Source organism: Canis lupus, chromosome 4, assembly GCF_011100685.1.
Source record: "Canis lupus familiaris isolate Mischka breed German Shepherd chromosome 4, alternate assembly UU_Cfam_GSD_1.0, whole genome shotgun sequence".
NCBI lineage: Eukaryota > Metazoa > Chordata > Mammalia > Carnivora > Canidae > Canis > Canis lupus.
The window spans coordinates 40,218,815-40,241,893 of NC_049225.1; the positions used below are offsets into that span (position 1 = coordinate 40,218,815).

Here is a 23,079-nt window from a genome sequence, read left to right on the forward strand (position 1 = left end):
AGAGAGGCAGAGACATAAGCAGAGGGAGAAGCAGGCTCCCTGCAGGGAGACTGATACAGGACTTAATCCTAGGACCCCAAGGAACATGACCTGCGCCAAAGGCAGATGCTCAACCACTGAGCCACCCAGGCACCCCTACCTCTCTCCTTTAAAAGCATAATACCATCTTTTGGTATTATGAAGCATAAACAAAGCATAAATACTGTATTTTCAAAGGAAAAACTATAATCCTCTCATTGTAATATTTATAAAAGCATATTTCTGAATAAATGGTTGACGATCATCTATAAAAGCTCACTGAAAGTCTAACCTCACCGCCTAGACTTTATTTACACAGGTGAATGTGATTAGCATTTACCTGGAAGCCAGTTTATTTTTTTCCTTCCTTGACCTTGGCCGGGCTGTTAAGGGAAGCTCACTGACTGGAGTCAGATCGCTAATCACCTTATTCAGTTTCCGTAGTTCATTGCCTATCTGGAGTAGTTTTTTAGGATTTGGAGTCAGGTCTTCTACGTCAGTTCTCCGTGACTTCTTTACCGCATATTTTCCTAGAGATGGTTTAAAGAAGTCTGTAAGTTAGATCATTTTATTTCATGAAAGATATATTCTACAGCCATATTTTAAAACATTTCTTCCTCCCCTCTTTTTTCTTTTTTAGAAGTTTTCACATGTTTCAGAAGTCTCAGCACATTAACGGTCTATGCTAAAAGGACTAGCCTCCTCTCCTTCCCACCTTGTGAATGTAAGAAATAGGGGAAATATGGCACAGCTCTAGTCTTTGCCAAGTTCTTCTCCACCTTAAAGTTTCTAGCCCTCGTAGGACAGAATCTTAATTATATGCATGGTAGTAACAAGCATCTCAAACCTCAGGACTGGAGTGTAAGTTTGCTGCACCCAAAAATCAGGGCTAGGGTAGAATATACACCCAGAAAAGAAATAGGAGATCTTACTGGAACCAAGATGTTTTGAGGCTATGACCGAAAATTTCTCAAACATATACTCTGGTGCTGGACTCAAAAAGGCCAACAGATAAGGATTGCTTTTTTTGAAAGCTCTTCTTTGATTAGTTTGATAAATAACATTACAGAAGACTCAGGGGTCTTGCCCTATCACTGCAGGCAAGAGAGATGGCCCTGTCCTCTGAACTACAATTCACCAAACAACTTTCCTAGTACTCGTTATGTGCTACCTAAAGCTATTTGTTGGACCTGTCTTTTCATTTCTCATAGAAAACTGATCTGAAGGCAAAAACTAGGTCTATTCATTGAGAAACAGTAGAGTACAGAAAGAGTGCCAGTGGAAAGGGAAAATGAGGCATAAACATACTTCTGATATAATTCCTGTGTCAAAACAAAATTGCTTAGCAACTTACAACTGTAGCATGAGAGATTACTAAAACTGTTGAGTGCCAAGCTTACTAGCGCCCTCCCTCTTTTCAGTACAGATTTTGGATCATAAAAAAATAAAAGAAGAAATCCTATTTAATTACATCTTCCTAGGTTCATAATTGGAAACTTGGCCTAACGTTATAGGCTTCTCCTGACTCCTACCATTCAACTCTTCTCTCTCCATTTCTTTTCTCTACAATTATTCCCTTTCCTCTCTCTCCTCTTCCCATCCACCATTTGATTCCAATCTCCCTGTTTACATTTCAGCCTGGAGACAGGACAAGAATGGAAGAGAAAGATGCTGGAGTCCATTCCCTTTCTCCCCAACCCTTCTGGTTTATTGCAACTGTGGCAGGTCCAGGTATCAATCAGCAGGCTCCTGGTCATTTCCTGGGTAGGATAAGTAGAATAGGAAGTGATAGAAATCACTTCTGCACAGACCTTCCTCCCTGTTTAAGTGATGGCTCTCACCACTGGTAAAAGCTATTCGTGAGTGTCTGCAATGATAGCAAATATAGCAGCTCTACTGTTCCCCTCTCTCCATTTTGGTAGTAAAGGCTGAATACGTAACTAAGAATTTACACGGAGTAAATATTATGGTTTATGATTTCTATTTAAAGTGACACTTTAAAATTGACAATTCCCACTTACCATGATGTAAGCCATTTTTCTGATACATATTACTTGGCAAGGTGTCTCGGTTCCATTCAGATGGCCTCAGCATCCTCTCTTGCTGTGATGGGGTGAGCTGTTCACTATACTCCCAGAAGTACCTTCTTTTACCTCTCTTCCGAGAAGATATTGAAGTCATCTCCTTCAAGTCTTCCACAGAATCATTTTCATAGCCTTAAAAAAAAGAGGAGAGCCCCCCGCCCCCAATTTTTTAAGTTCCACAAATTTCAATAAAGCAATCAGGGCAAATAAAAAGGTCTCTTCTATTTGTCACCTGATATATTTCCTTTCATCTGAAAATATCATTGGCATGTCAAAGATAACAGACCAGGTCTATAGTGATTTTAAATATGGAGATCTCGAAGTCATAAAATATTCAGAGATTACTAACAGAGATAACTATATTGTTTATCCTAATATTTCTCTTTGGTTTTTGTAAGTTAGTATATGACATCTTTTTTTTGTATCTTTAGATAGGCTCTCATGAGAGAATAATGAAATATATAGCTCAGGATCCCTGGGTGGCGCAGCAGTTTGGCGTCTGCCTTTGGCCCAGGGCGCGATCCTGGAGATCCAGGATCGAATCCCACATCGGGCTCCCAGTGCATGGAGCCTGCTTCTCCCTCTGCCTATGTCTCTGCCTCTCTCTCTCTCTGTGACTATCATATAAAAAAAAAAAAAGTAAAATATATAGCTCTAGGAATGTCAAATGTACCATTAGATCGTGGTACTAAGATACTACACTATGATTTAAATGCCTTCCTCCTAAAATTTATGCATCTAAAACATTCCCAGACAGGTATGTGCATTTCTAAGATGGTATCCTACCATATAGAATTTTGTGAGGCAGTAGAGGGCTTTGCTGCCTACCTCCTAACCTACCCCTTTTGTAAAAGTATGAGAGTTCTTGCACAGGCTCTCAAATAAAAACATATATGCCTAGTCTAATATTTTACTGGAAGCAATCTGCATTTACTTCACTTTTTAAGAAGTTATTTTCCTTATTAATGGGAGTTTCAGAAAATACTTAATTCTAAGCTGCTAGAACTGCTGGTCAGACCTCACGCAGGATGACCTACAAATCTAAATATCCCCAGAGAATGCCCACCTTAGTATACTCCACACATCATTACTGCTAGGTACATGGGGGAGTGGAGATGAGCCCCATATAGGATGTATATAACCCTAAGGTGACAGGAAAAGTTAGGCAGCATTAGCCAAGCAAAATGACCACTTTTTTCTCCTAAAAACATGATTCCTCGGGAACTGACACTAAGAAAGTGATGACATCTGCACGTTTTGGAAAAAGGAATTTCAGAATTTTACCAGGTTTTCTTCAAGAGATTAAGAATCAGAAACATGGCTCCATTTATATGACATTCTGTAAAAGGCGAAACTATAGGAAAAACTAAAAAGTGATTGCCAGGAGGTGGGGGTGGAGGGAGCCATGGAGTTTAACTCCAAGGAGTTATGGAGTTCCCTGGAACACAAGGGAAATTTGAGGGGTGATCAAACTCTTCTGTTTCTCGATGCTGGTAGTGGTTACCACCACTACATGCACTTGTCAATCTCACAGAAATGTACACTTAAAGAAGGGTGAATTTTCATACTTATACTTATTATACTTCAATTAACATAACCTTTCAATTCGGAAACCAGAATGATTTCAGGGCAACAATCAAGAGAAGCTTCTGTAGCACTGCTGGTATTAACAGAATTAAAGCGCACATGTGGTAGTTTAAAACGATATGGCAAGGAGTGTGACAGTCAACTTTAGTTTCTTAAGAAATGATGCATAGGGCACCTGGGCAGCTCAGTCAGTTAAGTTTCTGCCTTTGGCTCAGGTCATGATCCCAGGGTCCCGGGATAGAGCCCCACATCAGGCTCCCTGCTCAGTGGGGAGTCTGCTTCTCTCTCTATCCCTACCCCCTGCTCATGCTCTCTCACTCTCTTCCTCAAATAAATAAAACATTTTTAAAAATTAAAAAAAAAAAAAGAAATGATGTACAAGTTGAGCCACAATTGTTTCTAGAAGTCTGATTTTTAAAAAAATCGTGTTAGATAAAGCAGTAACTTTGGCCTATTTATTTGTGCCAATGTGATACTTTAAAAGGATTTCATCTTGTTCCAGCAATCAGCCTAGCTTTGGGAAAGGTGCAAGGGCCACATTGTGCCACCAGAAATGGCTTTTTCAAAACGCCTGGCACCCCCAGGCCAAGAAAAACTTACTGGTTCGAAGAAACTATTGGCTCACACAGATTAACCAAGAATGGCTTAACACAGGCAGACAGACCAACAAAACCACTCCCAACTTCCTACCAGTGTCAAGAACTGGCATTCCACAAAAAAAAACCAAAACAAACAAACCAAAATAGACTCACAGATACAAAAAACAAACCACAGATAAGCTACAGAAGGGGAAGTGGCTGGGGGGTGGGGTGGTTGGGCAAAATAGGTAAAGGGGATTAAGACGTATAAATTTCCAGTTACAAAATAAGTAAGTCATGGGATATAAATTACAACTTAGGGAACAGTCAATAATAGTGTAATAATTTTGTATGGTGACAGATGGCAACTAGACTTAATGTAGGGATTATTTTGTAATGTATAAAAATGTTGACTCACTATACTACACACTGAAATTAACATCATATATCACCTATACTTTAATTAAAAGACAAAAATTTTAAAAATAAGTAAACAAAACAAAACAAAGAAAACAAAAAAAACCAACCCTTTGTATGGTGGCAGACCGTAACTAGACTTATCATGGGGATCATGTTGTAATGTATAAAAATATCATCATTATGATGCATACCTGAAACTAACAGGATTTTATATGTCAATTATACTTCAATAAAAAATAAAAAAAAACTAGTATTCCATATTTAAATCTACCCTAGCCCAAAGAATAAGGGAAACTTTTTTCATATACAGCTTCCTCAGGCATCCCATCCCTCTGACAATTTATTTGATGCTCTCCCCTACTTAGCAACTCCCCTCAGGTGGCTTGGATTTTTGGCAAAACTCTGTTCTTCTCATTTAATGTACTTACACATATTTCATTTAAGACTTCCAAGAGTACAGTAAAAAAAAGACGTTATTAACTCCATTTACAAAAAGAAACATGCTCATGGAGGCTTTAAGTGATTTGGCAGAGCTTGAACTGACTCAGTCCCATGCCTCAAGGAGTCTAGCTTCTATTAGGCTTCTCACTCTTCCTGTTCCCATCTAGTGAAATGGTTTAAGTGGATTTTTCTTCACATATATCCCATGTTAAATTCAAAGAATAATGAAGATTTTCATTTCTTCTGTCCCACTAAAATTAGTTATCAGTTTTATCTATGGTCAGTCTTTTCCAAAACAGCATTTAAGGGCCATCAGCTTCCTTTGACTTAACATTTTAATATTTTCTAATAACATACACCATAAATTCACCATAACACAAACGCACACAATGGGTTTCTTAAAGATGGCCACTTTTCTTTTCTTTTTTTTTTTTTTTAAGATGGCCACTTTTCAATACAGAGAGCACCATGAGCAAGTAGAATGCAGAACAATTATATTCCCAGATCATTGGTCTAGCATTTAAGGTAATTAAATATTTCTCAAAGTATGTTTTAAGGAACACTATTATCATAAGATATGCCTTCATCCCCAAGTGAGTTCCACGGTCAAATAAGGTTTAAGAAAACTCTTCATCCTGCATATCTCTCTTGCCAACTCATACTACACACAAGCAGATTAAAAGACTAAGAAATCATAACAGTAAATAAACCCACTCAACTCTAAGTTCCATTAAGACAAGGGTCATGTCTGTTTTGCTCATCTCTGGATAGGCAATACCTAATACAGTGCCTGAAAAAGAAGTAGGCACTCAAAATTTTTTTCTTTTAACCAATTACTTGTTTAATGCAAAATTTCCCATGAAGCCTTTTCTCTTTTCTTTTCATTTGCTTGAACACCATACTGATTTAACTCATTCCTTCTTGACATGATTATTAAATAGAAGTCAAAAAGGCTATATTCATTCTGTAAAATTCTAATCACACATCTCTGTTTAGTTCAGACTACTGATAAAGTCAATTGTAAAAATATTAATACAGACTACAAAATAAACTTTCATTCTGGGGGCCCAATTCCTAGTATTATACAACCATGTAATCCCAATGACCCCAAAGAGTCACAGCCTGCCCACAGAATAGGCTCTATTAAAATTTGGGAGCAAAGCCAGAGTAGGGACTGAAACTCTTTTTTTTACACCTTTCCTGGAGCTTTGTAGGCTCAGGCACTGTTGTAGCCAACTGCCAAGAAACAGCATCAAGGGAGCTAGTCAACACAAAAGGGCTTTTGTAAACTGCTGCAAATTAAACCAATCAACCTACTCTAAAACTAGCACTCTGAAGAAACTATAACTATCCCCACTTTTCTGCTTCAAAGAATTTCTTCCTGCTTCTCACGAATAATTCATTTTTGCATTCCTGAAGTCACTTGTTTAGCTCTTTCTTCCAAGAAAAAGGAAAATTTTCATTAGCCAATGTGAATAAAGCCCAAATAATACCAGAGAACTGTGTTGACATTGTGGTTAAATCATGTCACATTCATTAACATTTGTGAAAACTGGGCAGCCCGGGTGGCTCAGCGGCTTAGCACTGCCTTCAGCCCAGGGCTTGATCCTGGAGACCCAGGATCGAGTACCGCATCGGGCTCCCTGCATGGAGCCTGCTTCTCCCTCTGCCTGTGTCTCTGCCTCTCTCTCTCTCTCTCTCTCTCTCATGAATAAATAAAATATTTTAAAAAAAATTTGTGAAAACTGCCCAAGTAATACTAACCAAAGAGGCTTTACTTCAAGTCAACTGGAAGTGAGTGAATTAAATACCATCCAAACATTTAGCATTGTTAAACAGAGCCAAGAGGAGAGTTTTACCAGCCAATGCATCTGTTTCAAAGTAGTGTTGGTTAACACCAAGAAGCTCACAAATCGGGATTCTTCTACCAGAGACAAGGCAAGAGAATGTGGCATGACAGGACAACACCAACTATAACACTGGTCCCCCTTCCCTATGAGAGTCTAAAGGCTGACAAAACGGAAATGAGAGTCAACTTACTAAGTGATCTCTCTTCACAGACCTACTCATCTCTCAACACAATTTATCCAGGTAAAAACACATTAAAAGATAAAGGGTGAGTTGAAAGCCAAAGAAAAGCAAAACTACAACCAGAAGTGAGGTAGACAGTACAGTCCTTGTAGACAGTGGAATTTACTGACTCCCTCTGATTTACATGTTCCTTTGAGCACCCACAGGGAAAAACTCCTCTTTCTCCACACTTTCTATTTCCCTTAGTTATTACCCATCTCGTCTTTGTCTCACCCTTCCCCTACCTCCTACCATGATCCTAAATATGGAACTCAAAGCAACAGCACTGATTGGTGAGACCTTAAAGACCACTCATAGCACTCTGGTCTTCCCATGAGAGGGAGCTATATAACTCAGCACTAGCTATAAAGACAACCTTCCCTGAAACTTCTCAAAGCAGATTTTTAAAAGATTTTTTTTAAAAATGTATTTATGAGAGCGAGAGAGAGAGAGAGAGAGAGAGGCAGAGACGTAGGCAGAGGGAGAAGCAGGTTCCCTGTGGAGAACATGATGTGGGACTCAATCCCAGGGGCCCGGGATCACGAGCCCGGGATTGAGCTACAGGTAGATGCTCAATTACTGAGCCACCAGGTGTCCCTACAGATTTTATTTTAAGTAATCCCTACACCCAACGTGGGGCTTGAACTCACAACTCTGAGATTAAGAGTCACATGGTCAACAAACTAAGCCACCCAAAGTGCCCCTCGAAGCAGATTTTATTAATTTGTTAAGAGGAAAATTTTTCTAAGTAGAGAAAATAATTGTTCTATCTAGAGTTCTAAAGTAAACCAAAAAAAGGCATAAGCCCTTTTCCACCAGATTAAAGTACCTTTTCTGTACTTGAAACTCTACCCAAGTCAAACAACTTGATTGTGTCCAAGACACAAATCTAAGCATTTGTGTAATAGATTTCACTAAAGGAAAGTCTTTCAGCAGTAGTAGTACTTTACTGGCTACAATATAGCTACTATGCCTTAAAAACCTTTCTGAAAATTAAATACCAATCTTTACACTGCCAAAAATTCCAGTAATTATAACAAAAGGGGTCTCTGACAATTTCTAAGGTTTTAAAAATAACTTATTTTTACGTACAAGTTACAGCATCAACACTATTTTTGAAGAAAATAATTTTGAAGAAAACTTTGAATAACTTTTTTAAAAATTTGAAGATCTTCGCTTCTTTCTGCATTTTAAACTGTGTGCCACTTGGCAATACCATTTTCATAAATACTGCACAAGCCAACAGTGGCAACAGCCCAAGCATGTAAATGCTAAATGAAGTGAACCAGTTCCCACAAGTTTCATTTTCTTTTTCCCTTTTATTTATATGTACTGTATATAAATAAAGCAGAGTATCCTTCATGCTCATTAAATTACAGCATGTATTTTTCTTAAATGGAAAAATACTGTGTGAATGGAAAGATGGCAGACACGAAAAAGCTCTTTTTTTACATTATTCATTAAGTAGGCCTTGTTGGTTATAAGCATGAGTAATATAAACCATCATTACTTGGTTTACCATGTGGGCACTCCTAACCTGCCTCAATTATAATAGAGGGACATGTATATAAATAGAACATTTTTTTAATCGATCAATTCTTGGCATCTTTGCACAGCTTCTCAGAGAGTAACAAATTAAGTCCCTTAACATAAGATAAATTAAGAAGCCCTCGAAGAATCAGCCTATGAATCACTATATGAGCAAAAGTGATTATTTTAGAACTGCCTGAATAGAAAAAAAGCAATTATATATCTGAGCCAAGATATTAATTGAATATCTTGAATTGAATCCCCAAACTAAGATAAAGAAACCATCGATATCTCAATAGGAGAAAGGTCAGTTTGGTAAGCCTCCAAGCATTGCCATACCTGGCTCAGAGAAAGTGTCACTAATATCATCATCTTTGTCATCTTCATAATCCTCTTCCTCTTCTTCTTCCTCCTCATTTTCAGAAAGTTCATGCTCACTACCAAATCCTTCATCATGGTCCTCATCATCAACATCCTCCTCGTCTTCCTCATCTTCTTCAGGACTGCATTTGGTTGGCTGTTCACCCAAGTTGTCGGAGACAAAAAGGGAGTAATTGTGCTCTTCTTTTTTCTGGGATGAATCTGAGACCAATGTGCTGGCAGAAAGGCTGCTACTCTCTCCCGCTGCAATTGACCCAGGACCCTCCTGGGACAGGGGACTGAGTAATAGTTCCTGGGTTTCTTTAAAAGGCAAAGCTGGAGTGGCATGACCCTGAAGAGGCTCCATCCCTTTTTTCTCTGGTCTCTTTGCTACTGCACCACAGTAGCAGGTATTCTCCTTTGCTGCATCTGCGTGAATCTGGCTCAACAAGGGCCGGCTCTGCTGCACTGGGTTGATCTTTACCTTTGCCTTTTTTACATAGTCTTTACATTCAACATGAAAGTTCACCTTTTCGTTATGATACATGTTGGTCTTCACCATGATCTGTGTGCTTGAAGTGGGTTTACTTGCTTTTTGGACACAGTCTGACAAAGGGACCTCAGCCTGAAGAGTCTTAGAAGAACACACAGGGGCAGCTGCTCTGTTTGAGATCTTTTTACTAGGGAATGAAGAGGGCAAGGGATTCTGTTTGACACTGAAAAGTGAATCAGGGTAATAAAGGGAATCGGAAACAGACTGAGAATCCTCACTATTCAGCTGGGCCAGAGTTGGAGTTTTACTTATGACCTCTTCATCTTGGTAAGGGCTAGAAAAGTCATCAAGACCCAAGTAATCCACTTCTTTTGTTCCCCAGATGTCACAGCTAGTTAGTTTGGTGTACTTTGTTAAGTCTTCACAGTATGTATCCCACTGTTCCCAGTTTGAGGTCAAGGCACCCTCATTATCCAGGACATCTGTGAAAGACTCCAGATTTTCAATATCTTTGCAGTCCTCCAAAGAAAGGAAGTTGTCTCTAGGATTCTGTTGATAGTTCATCTCTCTATCCTGAGAAAAGTTTAAAAAAATTACACACCATATTTTAGGAAAGAAATATTCACCTCCATCCTCACACCCATGTACCAAATTGATAAATCATTACTTGACCTCTGTTCTGTTTTATTTTAAGATAAAGGCTATTTACATGTCACTTTACCAGTCCATATAATATCATTTCCTTGGGCAAGGAAAAAAAAAGGGGGGGGGGGAGAGAAATATGTCCCTTGAGAGGCTTAGGTATGGTCTAAATATCAAGGGCTCTTGAACTTTACTATAAACACTCTTCCTGAAAAAGGTTTACATTTCCTGATCTTTGACTTAGAAGGATTTGGGGATCTCCTTTGAAATAAGTTTCAATTACAAAGCAAATAATGAAGACCTTACCTTAATCACAGAAGAATCTGTCTTCTTAAGTGAGAACTGAAATATAGAGGCAAAGTGCAAACCAAAGAAGAGTTGAAACTCCATCACAGAAGGATAAGATCTTTGGTAAGCCCTTGTTAACAACGCCTGGGCATGGGAACTACAATACTCCTCAGGAGTGTGATACGCCTCATGAATAGAGATAGGATTTAAAAAATGTCAGTGAGACTGTGCAGCCATTAAAAAGAATGCAGTAAAGAATGCAGTCTAATGTACTAGCATGAGAGGCTGCTCACCATATGTCTTTACATTAAAAGGATTAAGTTACAGAATACTGTATCTATGAATGTGTCATCCAATTTAAAATACTCATATATTTATATATGAACAGAAAAACTCTGTTAGGAGTACTTATCTTTGGGGAATAGGTTTAGAAGGTGGAGGTTCAGGAAGGAAATGAGGAAATTTTCATTTTTCCAGTTTGTTTTGTCCCGCTTTGATTTTTCCATTTATTTGGGGCTATTCTTGTTTAGTTTTTGCATATGTGTGTGTGTGTGTGTGTGTGTTCTAACAGCTTTAACGAAGTACAGTTTGCAGACCACAAAATTCAATACACAAAATTGTATTAAGTGTACAATTCAATGATTCAGTTTTCATATACTTCCATGTTGCTTAAGCCATAATTAAAGTTATTTTTTAAATGTTCTTAGGAATCGCAGGTGTCTATTTTTCTTAAGAATAAGTGATAAGGGGGCAGCCCCGGTGGCGCAGCGGTTTAGCGCCGCCTGCAGCCCAGGGTGTGATCCTGGAGACCCGGGATTGAGTCCCACATCAGGCTCCCTGCGTGGTGCCTGCTTCTCCCTCTGCCTGTGTCTCTGCCTCTCTCTCTAGCTGTGTCTCTATGAATAAATAAATAAAATCTTAAAAAAAAAAAAAAGAATAAGTGATAAGTATACTACTTGGAATTGCTATTTTTACCTCACATTCTCTGTGTTATATGCTTTGCTCAGTGTTATCATTTCTAAATATCTCCGTTGAAGAGTCCTCTAGGGGTTAGGTATATCAAAAAAGACAGCTTCCCATCCTCATCAGCAAAAACTGGACTTGAAGATATTTAGATATACTTTCCTCTCACATTTTTTCTTACGTGTATGTGCACATACATGTATATAAAAATACCATATTTATTTGTATAATCATATACACATTTTTAAATTGCAGTATAAATAACATACACTGTTATATTAGTTTTAGGTGTACAATATAGTGATTCAACAATTCTATACATTACTCAGTACTCATCATAGTTAAGTATACTCTTAATCTCTTTCACCTGTTTCACCCACCCCCTCACCCACCTCCCCTCCACTCCTCTTACTATTTTCAATGCATTCATAAAGCCATCTAAAATTACTAGGCTGACAGTCACAAGAACCAAGCTTGACATTCTTTTTTCTTTTTAGGCATTCATAAATTAAAAACAAGTATATGACAACATTTTTACCCCAAATCAATTAAAGCAGAATCCAAGAAAATGCTACTTACCAGTTCATACATGAAATCTGGATCTGAACTGTTTGCTAAGAGATCTGTGCTCATTAGTGTCTGTTCTGAAAAGGTGTGGCTTCGAAAGGCATCCCCAAAAGGCGGATCCATTCCGCTTACACTAGGCTGCAACAGAATGATTTTAACTTTAGAAAGTTAAAGCCTACTCCAAGGCCAATTTATTACACATAAGCCCTGCTCCCACACCTACTAATTTATTATTTTCACAACAATTCTGTATATTTTCTACTCTTTAGCACATTTGAGATATTTAACTAGCATTAAGTTGTGAACTTAAATTAGGAAAATAATGAAGATGCATTAAAAACAGAAAAAGAAATAGTGGCAACTGTTACTAACACCTAACTTCTAAAAACTAAAACTTATTTAGCCACTAGAATCAGCGTTCAATACCGAATGAGTACTTTATTCAGCTATAGAACATTTCTTCAAATCCATCTCTAACACCACTCCTTCTTCTAACTCTTCAATGTGGAGAATTCCCTATTTCCTGGGGTCTGCAGAGATAGCAAGCTGGTCTTATTCTGTACTCCTAAGTGAGTCTAAGGTCTTATTTCCCCAAACAAGCTGGAAGACAATTTGGGCACCTCTAGTGCAAACAATGTCTCCAGGAATGTGGTGATGGAGATAGGATCAGCCAAATATCCAAAAATCTTACTGGTAAGACCAGAAACTTGGCATGAGCTCAATAGCCTTAATCTTGATCCCAGAAAAAGGTTATAATTCATTTTGTAATAAATAAGGGAAAAAAGACTTGGCACACAGAGTTGATGCCCCTTTTCTCGCCATCCCCCTTTTCCATTTCAACATCTATATAAATCACTCCAGAGGGAAAGCCAGGCCACACTCCTAAAGCAACCCAAACAAGTGAAAGGCCTCACTCTGAAATCTAACTTGGATGAAGGAAGAGGTTGCAAAGCAATAAAAAATTACCTCTTTGCCCTTTTGTTCTTATTCTGCAAGTTTTTGCTGAAACTTTAAAAAATTCTATTCGTCTATTTGCTTACATTTCCCTATTCATATACTTTCTACTTACCACAGACCGGCCTTCTTACACACTCTCCTATAATGTTTTTCCTCACTGGTACTTCCCAACCCATTCTTTTCTTTCTCTGATTTTCCCCAACCCTATCAAGCCACAAGCTCAAAATAAGAGTGTTATAGCTCTAGCTTCAAGTATTCCATAAATAGGAAATTAAGCGCTGAATGGGAAAGAGCTCTAAATCAGTATGTGTAGTCTACTTGGCCCAGGGACTGGGGTGGAGGCTAGGCCACTGGTCTTCTTAATATCAGCTAGCAAATCCCCTTTCTTTACCTCTGAGCCACTGGAAAATCCTGGCAAGTTGCTTATTTTCTGTGCTCAAGGCATAATTCTGCCTGGCTCTACATGAAGCTACCTAAGAGTTCCTGTCCTCTCCTTATTTCTAGGTTTCTCCTCAGCACTGAACCCAAAGAGGGAAGAGGGTAAGAGCTAACCACTGAAGGAAGACAGGAAGAAATCTGATGTGCAGTGGGGACAAACAGGATTTCATTTATTATTTCAATGATTGCCTCAAACCAGAACTGATCGATTCAAAGTAGTTACCATAATATAAATAGATATAATCATTCTTAGTAATCTTTTGTAGGTGTGTGTGTGTATGAATGTGTGTGTGTGTGTATATATATATATAGTATATGTATGTGTATGAAAGAGAAAGGTTGAAATCTCTATTTCCTCTTAACTACTTTTAAATTCAGTAGGCATAAATGGAAAGGTATGACTGGGAATCAGAAGTAGACAAGGAGATGGAAGTGGGCTTTCTGTGGCAAATTAATTTTCAGGGGAGTTGGGTGAGCCTCCATAAAGCCAGCAGATCCGCCCCCTTTCTAAACAACTTCGCATTCAACATGCTTCCAGCGTCAAGTTCATTAAAATAATTTCAAAGCTGTAGCAAAAGAGGAAATGAGAGCAAAGGAAGGAAGGACACATATTCAGAAATAGCTGAGATCAGAAGTAAAATGTCTTAAAAAGGGAGTTGGTCAAGTTGTGTTAAGATTCAGAGAACTTACAGAACCAGTGGTATTGACTTTCTGCAGTAGGGAAAATATAAAACTTTGCACCTACTCTGTATGATTTACCTGAGGCATTTCCAAGCCCAGATCCTGTGAGTCCGATCCCAAACTTTTTTTTTTCCTCGTTTGTAAATTCCTTTCCAGGTTTACTTTTAATTTCAAGATCAAAGACGATTTTCACAATAAATGGCAGGTTTTCCCGGAATGCCTTCAATTCAAATGCTTGGATCGCTGCTTTTGCTTTTTACTTTTTTAAAAATTTCTGTGTGAATCTGTCAAACAAGAGCACAAAGTAACTTCACTGAACACCATTAAAAAGTTGACCTTTCAAAAATGACATTAACAAAGAACACTTTAAAGGAGTCTTATCTTTGCAATCTCAAGAATTTGGTCATTTCTTAGTATCAACTATTCTGAAATTCATCATTCCTCTCTTTATTTGTTTCTTAAAATGGACAGGTCAATAATCAATTGGCAACATTAAAAAAAGAATGAAAAAAAAAAAAAAAAAAAAAAAAAAAAAAAAAAAAAAAAAAAAACAAAAAAAAAAAAAAAAGAATGAAAACACCCTGACAAAATTAACTGAGGCTTATCTTTTCTTGTGATCTGAAAGATGTATTATACCTAATGTTAGAGTAAAGCTCTTGTTCACTTTATGTTCTATATGAGAAAGTATGTCTGAACCCTTAATTCCATCTATTGTATAATCATTACTACAAAACTAATCTACATTTTGTATCTCTTATAAATCTATAAGAAGAGTAATAAACATCTAAAAGCCAACAATGGAATTTAACACATCCTCTGCATTAAATCACATTCATAATGGCATATGCAACATTATGCTTTAAGTTAGAAGTGAAAGCTGTCCTTGAAGTAAGAATTATTCCAGTAAGTTTTTAACATGTTTATGCTGTGGGGGAAAATAGGAAAATTTCCATCTGCAGAGGGTTTTAAGGGTTAGATTAAGTAATGATGGCAAATCACCTAGCACAAAGTCTTAATTGTGGCAGAAACTTAAATTTAAATGCTAATTCCCTTTTCCCTCCTCTGTGAAGGCCTTAATTAAGAGTAACTAAACAGTTTATATCCACTTCATCATCTATTCCTAGATTAGTGGTCCTCAAAGTGTGATCCCAGGACCAGCAACAACTTGGTTTTTGTTACAATTGCAAAATTTTAGGCTCCAGCCCAGACCAACTAAAGCAGAAACTCTGGGAGTGTTTCTCCCAGTTATATGTTTTAACAAGCCCTCTAGGCAATTCCGATTCTCTCTAAAATTTGAGAATCACTGTCTTACACTCAACACCTTGCTCTCATTCAGGCTAGTTGCAGTATTGTTTCTTAGATTGATGCAAAAAGCCAAGTTAAACCAAACTGCTCCATACGTATCACATCTGGACTAGAGAGGGTTAGAGCAGTACATTGCATCAATTTCAAAGGCCTCTGCAGAACAAGAGATTGTCAACAAGAGAGTCAATAATTGTTCCACTTAATTAGATTAATAAATTGACAGCCATTTCTATTTTCTGGATCTTTGCTAGGCTCACTCCTCTGGTGGGCTGTCATTCCTACCTTGCTGTTCTAGCCTAGGAAACACCATCAAGTGCCTATCCTGGGCCTAGAAACAGATTTAACTATGCATCTCAATCCAATGCCACAGTCTAGGCTCCTGCCAAAGGCCAGTTCTGGTCTGGTTCCGTCTTACGCAGTCTCATGCCTTGGTCCTACTGCTGATATATAATCTCAGTTCTGATTCTTCCCTTGATTCCTGTGAGTAACACAGTCAGTTGCCTTTTCCTTCTTTCTTATTTTTAAGGGGTGGGGGAAGGAAGAAGGAGAGAATCTTAAGTGACGTGGGGCTTGATCTCACAACCCTGAGATCATGACCTGAGCCGAAATTAGGAGTTTGATGCTTAATGGACTGAACAATCCAGGTGCTCCAGTGGGTTGCCTTTTCTAGACCTATTTCTTAGACTCCAAAAAGGTATATGACTCAAGTGATGCAATCAGTGAAGTGGGTCAATATAATCCTGGCCTATAACCTGGATCTGGGAAAAAAGTTTGATATTCTCTAAAACATGAGGTTTACCCTTACTAAGAAACAGGGCTGAAGCCTCAAGAAAAGATTAAATCCTATTCAACAAATACTTACTGCCATCAACTAAAGACACCATCTACCACAGCTTGGTTTATCAAAACACTACAAAAAAATGGCCAAGTTCTAGTTGTAGCTCTCACTTGCAAACTATATCACAGTGGGTAGGTCAATCTTTTTAAGTCTCATTTTCTCATTTCTCGAAAGAAAACACAACTATTACTAGTTTTCTAGGCACCAAATTTTTTTTAAAAGATTTTATTTATATATTCATGGGAGAGACAGAGAGAGAGGCAGAGACACAGGCAGAGGGAGAAGCAGGCTCCATGCAGGGAGCCCAACGCGGGACTTGATCCCGGTCCCCAGAATCATGCCCTGGGCTGAAGGCAGCGCCAAAAGGCTGAGCCACCCGGGCTGCCCTAGGCACCAAATATTTTAAGCCATAAAACTATAAAATAAAAATGCAAAACAGGTAACCCCACTTTTGAAGTTCATGTTACACCACTTTGCTTTAACAAAGATCTACATTGGTACCTGGTTTTGCTAACTGAAAGAAATCCAAAGAGGATTTTTATTTTTATGAAAATAGTGTTACACGTACATTGTGCATTGGACCCTTACAGAGGCAGCACAAGACCCCAAGCAGAGCAGCAGGTGCCCCATTCAACTCCTTCCCTGGGAACCACTCAGCATCTCAGTACAAATCTGCAACAGCTCTGAACTGTGTCTCTGAACATCTGGGCTTTATCTAGATTTGTTTTGTGCATACGTTAGCAAGATGTATCCTAAGGTATCATAAAATCCTATGAGAGGTTATTCTCTGGCCTGGGAATGCTCAAAACTTTTACACATAATTAATGGTAAGTGCTTCTCTGCTTTATGCCATTTCCACTTACGAAAGGTTTCATAGGAGCCCTCTGCTTTTGCATAACAGGAGAAACCTTTAAATTTTTATTTAAACGCTTAACATCAAAACTAATTTGTCAATGCAGTCAGCAAAAAGAGCACTTGTTTGTAGCACTTGACAGGAGACCTGGAATCCAGTTTTGATGCCATAATTAAAACTAAGCAGCCTTATGAATTTGAGCAAGTTATTTAAATTTATGCCTTAGCACTCAATTGAAGAATCATAATTATTCTCCTCTAACTATATTACAGGGATGTTATGAGAATTGAATGAGATATTAAATTAGGATGTACTAATAAAATAAATTTGAAAGGTTATTATCAATAGGTATATTTTGCCAATGCTTTCTTTTGATCCACAGCTAGTCCATCTCAGAAACTCAACATCCGTGACAGCTATTGGCAACAGGGTTAAGTGTTTTAAAGACACCAATTCCCAAAGAGAGGGTATCCACCACGTAAAGAGTTGAGCACATTCTTCTGGGATAGTTTTTTTGTTTTGTTTTGTTTTTGTTTTTTTTTCCTCCTGGGATAGTTAAGGGTCCTTTGTTGCTTCTTCCAGGCTTTCAGGTAGCAGCAAACAGGATGGGGGAAGGGCCAATTCTCCCCCCAACAGAAGGTCTTTTCATTTTCTAAAACTAATGAGCCAAGATCACAACCAATTATCTTTATCTCCAAGGTTTTGCACCCATTTTCCAAAATGCTTGGTATCATTCTATATGCTTATTGTGAAAAAATCAGGGGATCCCTGGGTGGCGCAGCGGTTTGGCGCCTGCCTTTGGCCCAGGGCGCGATCCTGGAGACCCGGGATCGAATCCCACGTCTGGCTCCCGGTGCATGGAGCCTGCTTCTCCCTCTGCCTGTGTCTCTGCCTCTCTCTCTCTCTCTGTGTGTGACTATCATAAATAAATAAAAATTAAAAAAAAAAAAAAGAAAAAAAAGAAAAAATCATGAACAAAATTCCCCACCCAGAAATGGAAGGGAAAGAAAAAATAAAGGTTTCTACAGCAATTACCATTTTACAGAATCTTCCATAATGATATACTGCTCCCAAACCATCTCCTATACCAGGGAAACATATACAAAGAGTACATTAATGTTTAGATGGTCAAATAACAAGTGTAACCACTTGCTTTTTATCAGGATGCCTTCACACTTCTTTGGGCTCAAGAATACCCATATGTTACTCAAAGCTTTGATACTAAAGTTATATACTTTAAAAGCAATGGTCTCATTTCCCAATCTGTAATCTAAGAAATATTTGTTTCAAGAAATGTTAAATGGCTATTCAACAAAAAGGGTTATGAAGTTTGGAAAACACATTAAAACTGATATTCTGCCTTTATGCAGGACTTCTTGCAAACCTTAAGATGCTAGAATGCTAATGTGCATTATAAATCACCAGCAGGTAGCTAGAGGAGATAGAATTTCCCAAACTTACTGGATTCTAAAATCCTCTACCCTGCCCTCAAAAGCAGGCCTCAAGACTAGTGCTATTTAAAACAATGACAACAAAATCACAACACCTTAAAGGAAAGGCTAAATTAATTCCCCTAGTTATGAATTCCTTTATAAAAAAAAAAAAAGGATTTATTTACTTAAGAGAGAGCAAAGAGGGAGAGGGAGGAGCAGATTCCCTGCTGACAGCACGCCCTGGATCACAGCCTGAGCCAAAGGGAGACACTTAATCAACTGAGCCACCTAGGTACCCCATGAATTCCTTTTATTCACAACTCTGGCTCATCAGTTCCCAATAGAGTTTTACAGGTTATTCAAGGGAGAGAAGATTGTTGTCTATCAGAATATTTGTCAACAGATTTTCTGCACGTTGGCTCATTCAAAACTATTCAACAGCAGCTCTCCTAGGCACAGGAAAATATTAACAGAAAACTAGCTCTCTCTGAAACAATGTGATGCAGTTTGGCGTAGGCCACCCCAAAATATGCCACCCTGGCATATTGTTTTTAATTGAAGTTACTGAAGAAAGAGCTAGTCCAAGAAAGACACCGACCCTCCTCTGTCCCCCTGAAAACAAGAAATAAATTTCCCCATGTGCCTTCCTCTACACCTGGGAGACGAAGGCATCCTTACCACCAGAGAGGCAATTCAGGGCCAAGAAGACTGTATAAATAAACCTTGTTATTTCTTCATTAATTTGCTACCCCAAGCCCAAACATCTTTGTCTTGTCAATTCTTTTTTTTTTTTTTTTGTCTTGTCAATCCTTAACTCTTATTGCTTCTTTGTCTAAAAGGTATAAAAGCTGCTGGCTTTGGTCATTTCTTTGAATCTCATATTTTGATGAGCTTCCATATATACGAAATTAATTTTTTTTTCTCTTGTTAATCTGTCTTGTGTTAATTTAACTATATTAGACTAGCCAAAAGAGAAAAGAGGAAGTTTTCCTCCCCTACAAATGAAATGGAGCAAATGACTGATTTATGAGCAGCAATGGTGTCACTTGAAGATGGCCACAGCTCAGTACCTTTCATAACCTTTTTTACTAGGTCCTTTCCTGTTTTTTTTGTTTGTTTGTTTGTTGTTGTTGTTGTTTTTGTTTTTTTGGTTCTCCACTTAAAAATTTGTTGAGGCTTACTATGTACATTAGGCAAGGTAAAAGGTGAAGTAAGAGGATAGATAAGGCCAAAGGACTTTTACAAAACCTCATCCATTGGACTGCTTAAACTACTAATCCAAACTTTGAAAGCCAAACCCAAGAACTAACTAGAGTGCCCCAGACAGCTTAAACACATCCAAGAGCCCCTAAATTTTGCCTCTTCTGAATCTGAGGGATTCGGCTGATTTCTGAGAGTCCACATGTTTCTAAAAGGTTGAACAATGTAAACCAATTTATAAATGAAAATGTCTTATGAAAAAGCAGATACTATATATACGATGGCCAAAATCCCTACAGCTCCACTTTTATATGGCACTGGCTTAGGGCACTGTTCCCTTTTAGTTAGCTTAAGGGAACTGGCTCCTCACAATAGTAAGCAGCACTTTTGAGTCACCCAATGTTCATCAGAATAGATGTTAAAAAAAAATTGACACACCCATTAGGATGGTTATTATCCAAAAACTGGAAAATAACACGTCGAGGATATTGAGGAGGATATGGAAAAACTGGAACCTTTGTGCAATGTTGGTAGGAATGTAAAATAAAATGGTGCAGCTGGGACGCTTTAGCAGTTTCACACAAAGCTAAACATGGAATTATCATATGATCCAGCAATTCCACATCTGGGTATATACCCAAAAGAACTGAAAGCAGGGGGATCCCTGGGTGGCTCAGCGGTTTAGCACCTGTCTTTGGCCCAGGGCGCAATCCTGGAGTCCCAGGATCGAGTCCCATATCGGGCTCCCGGCATGGAGCCTGCTTCTCCCTCTTCCTGTGTTTCTGCCTCTCTCTCTCTCCATGTCTATCATGAATAAATAAAGAAATCTTTAAAAAAAAAAAGAAGAAGAACTGAGAGCAGGGACTCAAACAGATACATGCACACCCATGTTCACAGCTACGCTATTCGCAATAATTGAAAGGTGGAAACACCCCTAGTGGCCATTAACAGATCAATGGCTAAACAAAAAATGGTAATACATACAATGGAACATTATTCAGCCATAAAAATGAATAAAATTCTGATCATGGATGAACCTTAAAAACATTATGCTGAAATAAACCAGACACAAAAGGACAAATACTACATGATTCCCTTTATATGAGGTACTAGAATAGGGAAATTCACTGAACAGAAAGTAGAACAGAGGTTACCAGAGGCTGGGAGAGTTACTGTTTAATGGGCACAGAGTTTCTGTCTAGGATGAGAAAAATGTTCTAGAAATAGTTAAACAAGATTGTCAGTGTCCTATGCCATTGAACTGGACCCTCAAAAATGGTTTCAATGGAAAAACTTTACAATGAAAAACATTAAAAAATTTTTTTGAGGTAAGAAATACCAACACATTTATACCATTATATAGTTCACATACTATGGTTTATTTTGATCTTTCATAATCTTTGTTGCTCATCATTTCTTTCATGTGTGCAGACTCCCTGGGTTCTCTCTCTGTTGTCTTTAAACTGTACCAGATCCACAGTTGTAAGATGTGCTAACTGTCCTGACCCTCAAACTTAAATAATTTTTCCTGAGGCTTAATCCCCAAGTAAAGATGAAAGAGAAGAGAGGGGAGGGAAGGGAGGAAAGACCACTGACTTGGCAATTTAAGTTTGTACGGTATGTATATATACCCCAAGAAGCTCCCCTGTTTGGCAAGAAAGACAGTTTATCAGTTTGCCCAAGTTCCTTAGCTGACCAGGACCCATTAGCCACATTCAACCCATCCTGCCATACTTCTTATATCCCACTCAACAATTCCTTTCCTTTTGAAAAGGACACAGCAAAACAGTAAACAAAATAGTTCTACTAAACAATAGTTTTTCAGATGTTTAGTGAATCAAGCCACTACCTGGTTCATAGCAGAGCAGAAATCAGAGATCCACAAATCCCTATACCACTGAGGAAGTATATGCTGCTCATGCAAGGTACACACTGGGTGAATGGTGGGTGCCACATTCTCCCTTTACTATGTGATATAAATCCTATGAACACAACTCCAAGTGAATCCCTGTTCGCTACCCTTCAACAGCAGTTCTCTGGACTCCAAAATATAGAAAATAGGTAAATACACTTCAAACTAGATGATTATGGTTTCTGTCTGGAATTATTAGCAAAAGACCCCCCATTATTTATTTTCCAAACCCTGCTACTGCAGGTCTTGAAGACAGAGGAAGGTAAAGAGAGAGAAGACATATCTTTTCCCTCAGATTAGATGAGAAAAGATGATTTTCCTAGCCAAGCAGTACTCATCATCACACTATAAGCAGATAATGATCCTTTTACCATACTGCTTTGTGGACTCTCTATCCTTGGGTCAATCCAATAGTCCCCTTTTATCTTCACACTCAAGAAAGTTTTAAAAATATGGGGGTTGAGTTAGGTTTGCCACCTTTAATTAAACAAAATAATTACATTTTACTGAGACTCCTGAAGAGCTAAGAAAAGATACTGAATCTCAAAAATATCTCTCCTTAGAATGCAATCTTGGAGGAAGACATAAGACCTCTCAGAATTTTATTTGATTCCTTTCCAAAGGCTTCTGCCCAACTTTAATCTCTTGCCTACAAAGACAACATATGGGAGCTTAGTTAAAACTCTTTGGGAACCAAAAAGAAAGAGCATTAAAACAGGAGTCCGGATCAATGTGAGTTGAACAGGAAGAGATACTTTTTATTTCTTAAACTATCAATTACACAACAGTAGGGGCTTCCTGCAGCATTGATACTTGTCAATTAAGTTGTTTGGAGCAAAGAGTAAGAGCATGGGACAGTTTAAGACAGAACCAAAGAATGCATTTCTAACCCCAGCCACACTTGGTTACCACTGGCAACAAAATATTCACAGTCTATATTTGTATCACTGTTTATAGACTACAAGGCACACTGCTATGCCCTGTCATTTGATAAAAAAAAAACTTGGGAGTAGTAGTTAGGGTACATATTAGCATCACTGCTATCTCCTACCCTCTGCCCAACCATTTTTACATTAACAAAAAAAGTTCAGCAAGGATAAGAGATTTATCTGAGACCATTCAGTAAATGCCTCTGTGCAAACCTATCATAGAGACCATCTCTACTTGCAGTGCCTCTTCTCCAGAAGACTCCCAAATCTACATCTTCAATCTAAATGCATGAATGCACAGAGCCTTGCCACCTGAGAACCAGGTATTTCCATGGTTATTCAAATAGCATGACCTCAGACACAGCATGCCACCTCTCTCTTCAAACATTTCCATTCTGTCAGTAATCACATCATGTCTCAGACATCCAGGCTTAGAACACTGATCTCAAACCTGACTCTTTTTCTTTCTCCTCCCCCAACACTTTGTTAAAT

At 38.3% G+C, this 23,079-nt stretch overlaps 1 protein-coding gene across 2 annotated transcripts in view; it reads right to left on the reverse strand.

Annotated features, from left to right (window-relative positions):
- The window catches only part of CREBRF (CREB3 regulatory factor), a 57,707-nt gene that overhangs the window by 23,890 nt on the left and 10,738 nt on the right, over positions 1-23,079 (reverse strand). For both annotated transcript variants that reach the window (XM_038534738.1, XM_038534739.1), the window contains exons 2-6: positions 14,196-14,401; positions 12,054-12,179; positions 9,068-10,154; positions 2,040-2,234; positions 359-548 (exon numbers count right to left, since the gene is read on the reverse strand). In XM_038534738.1, the coding sequence (XP_038390666.1) occupies positions 359-548; positions 2,040-2,234; positions 9,068-10,154; positions 12,054-12,179; positions 14,196-14,204 (1,607 nt within the window). In that variant the 5' untranslated portion in view covers positions 14,205-14,401. The remainder of the gene's footprint in view (positions 1-358; positions 549-2,039; positions 2,235-9,067; positions 10,155-12,053; positions 12,180-14,195; positions 14,402-23,079) is intronic.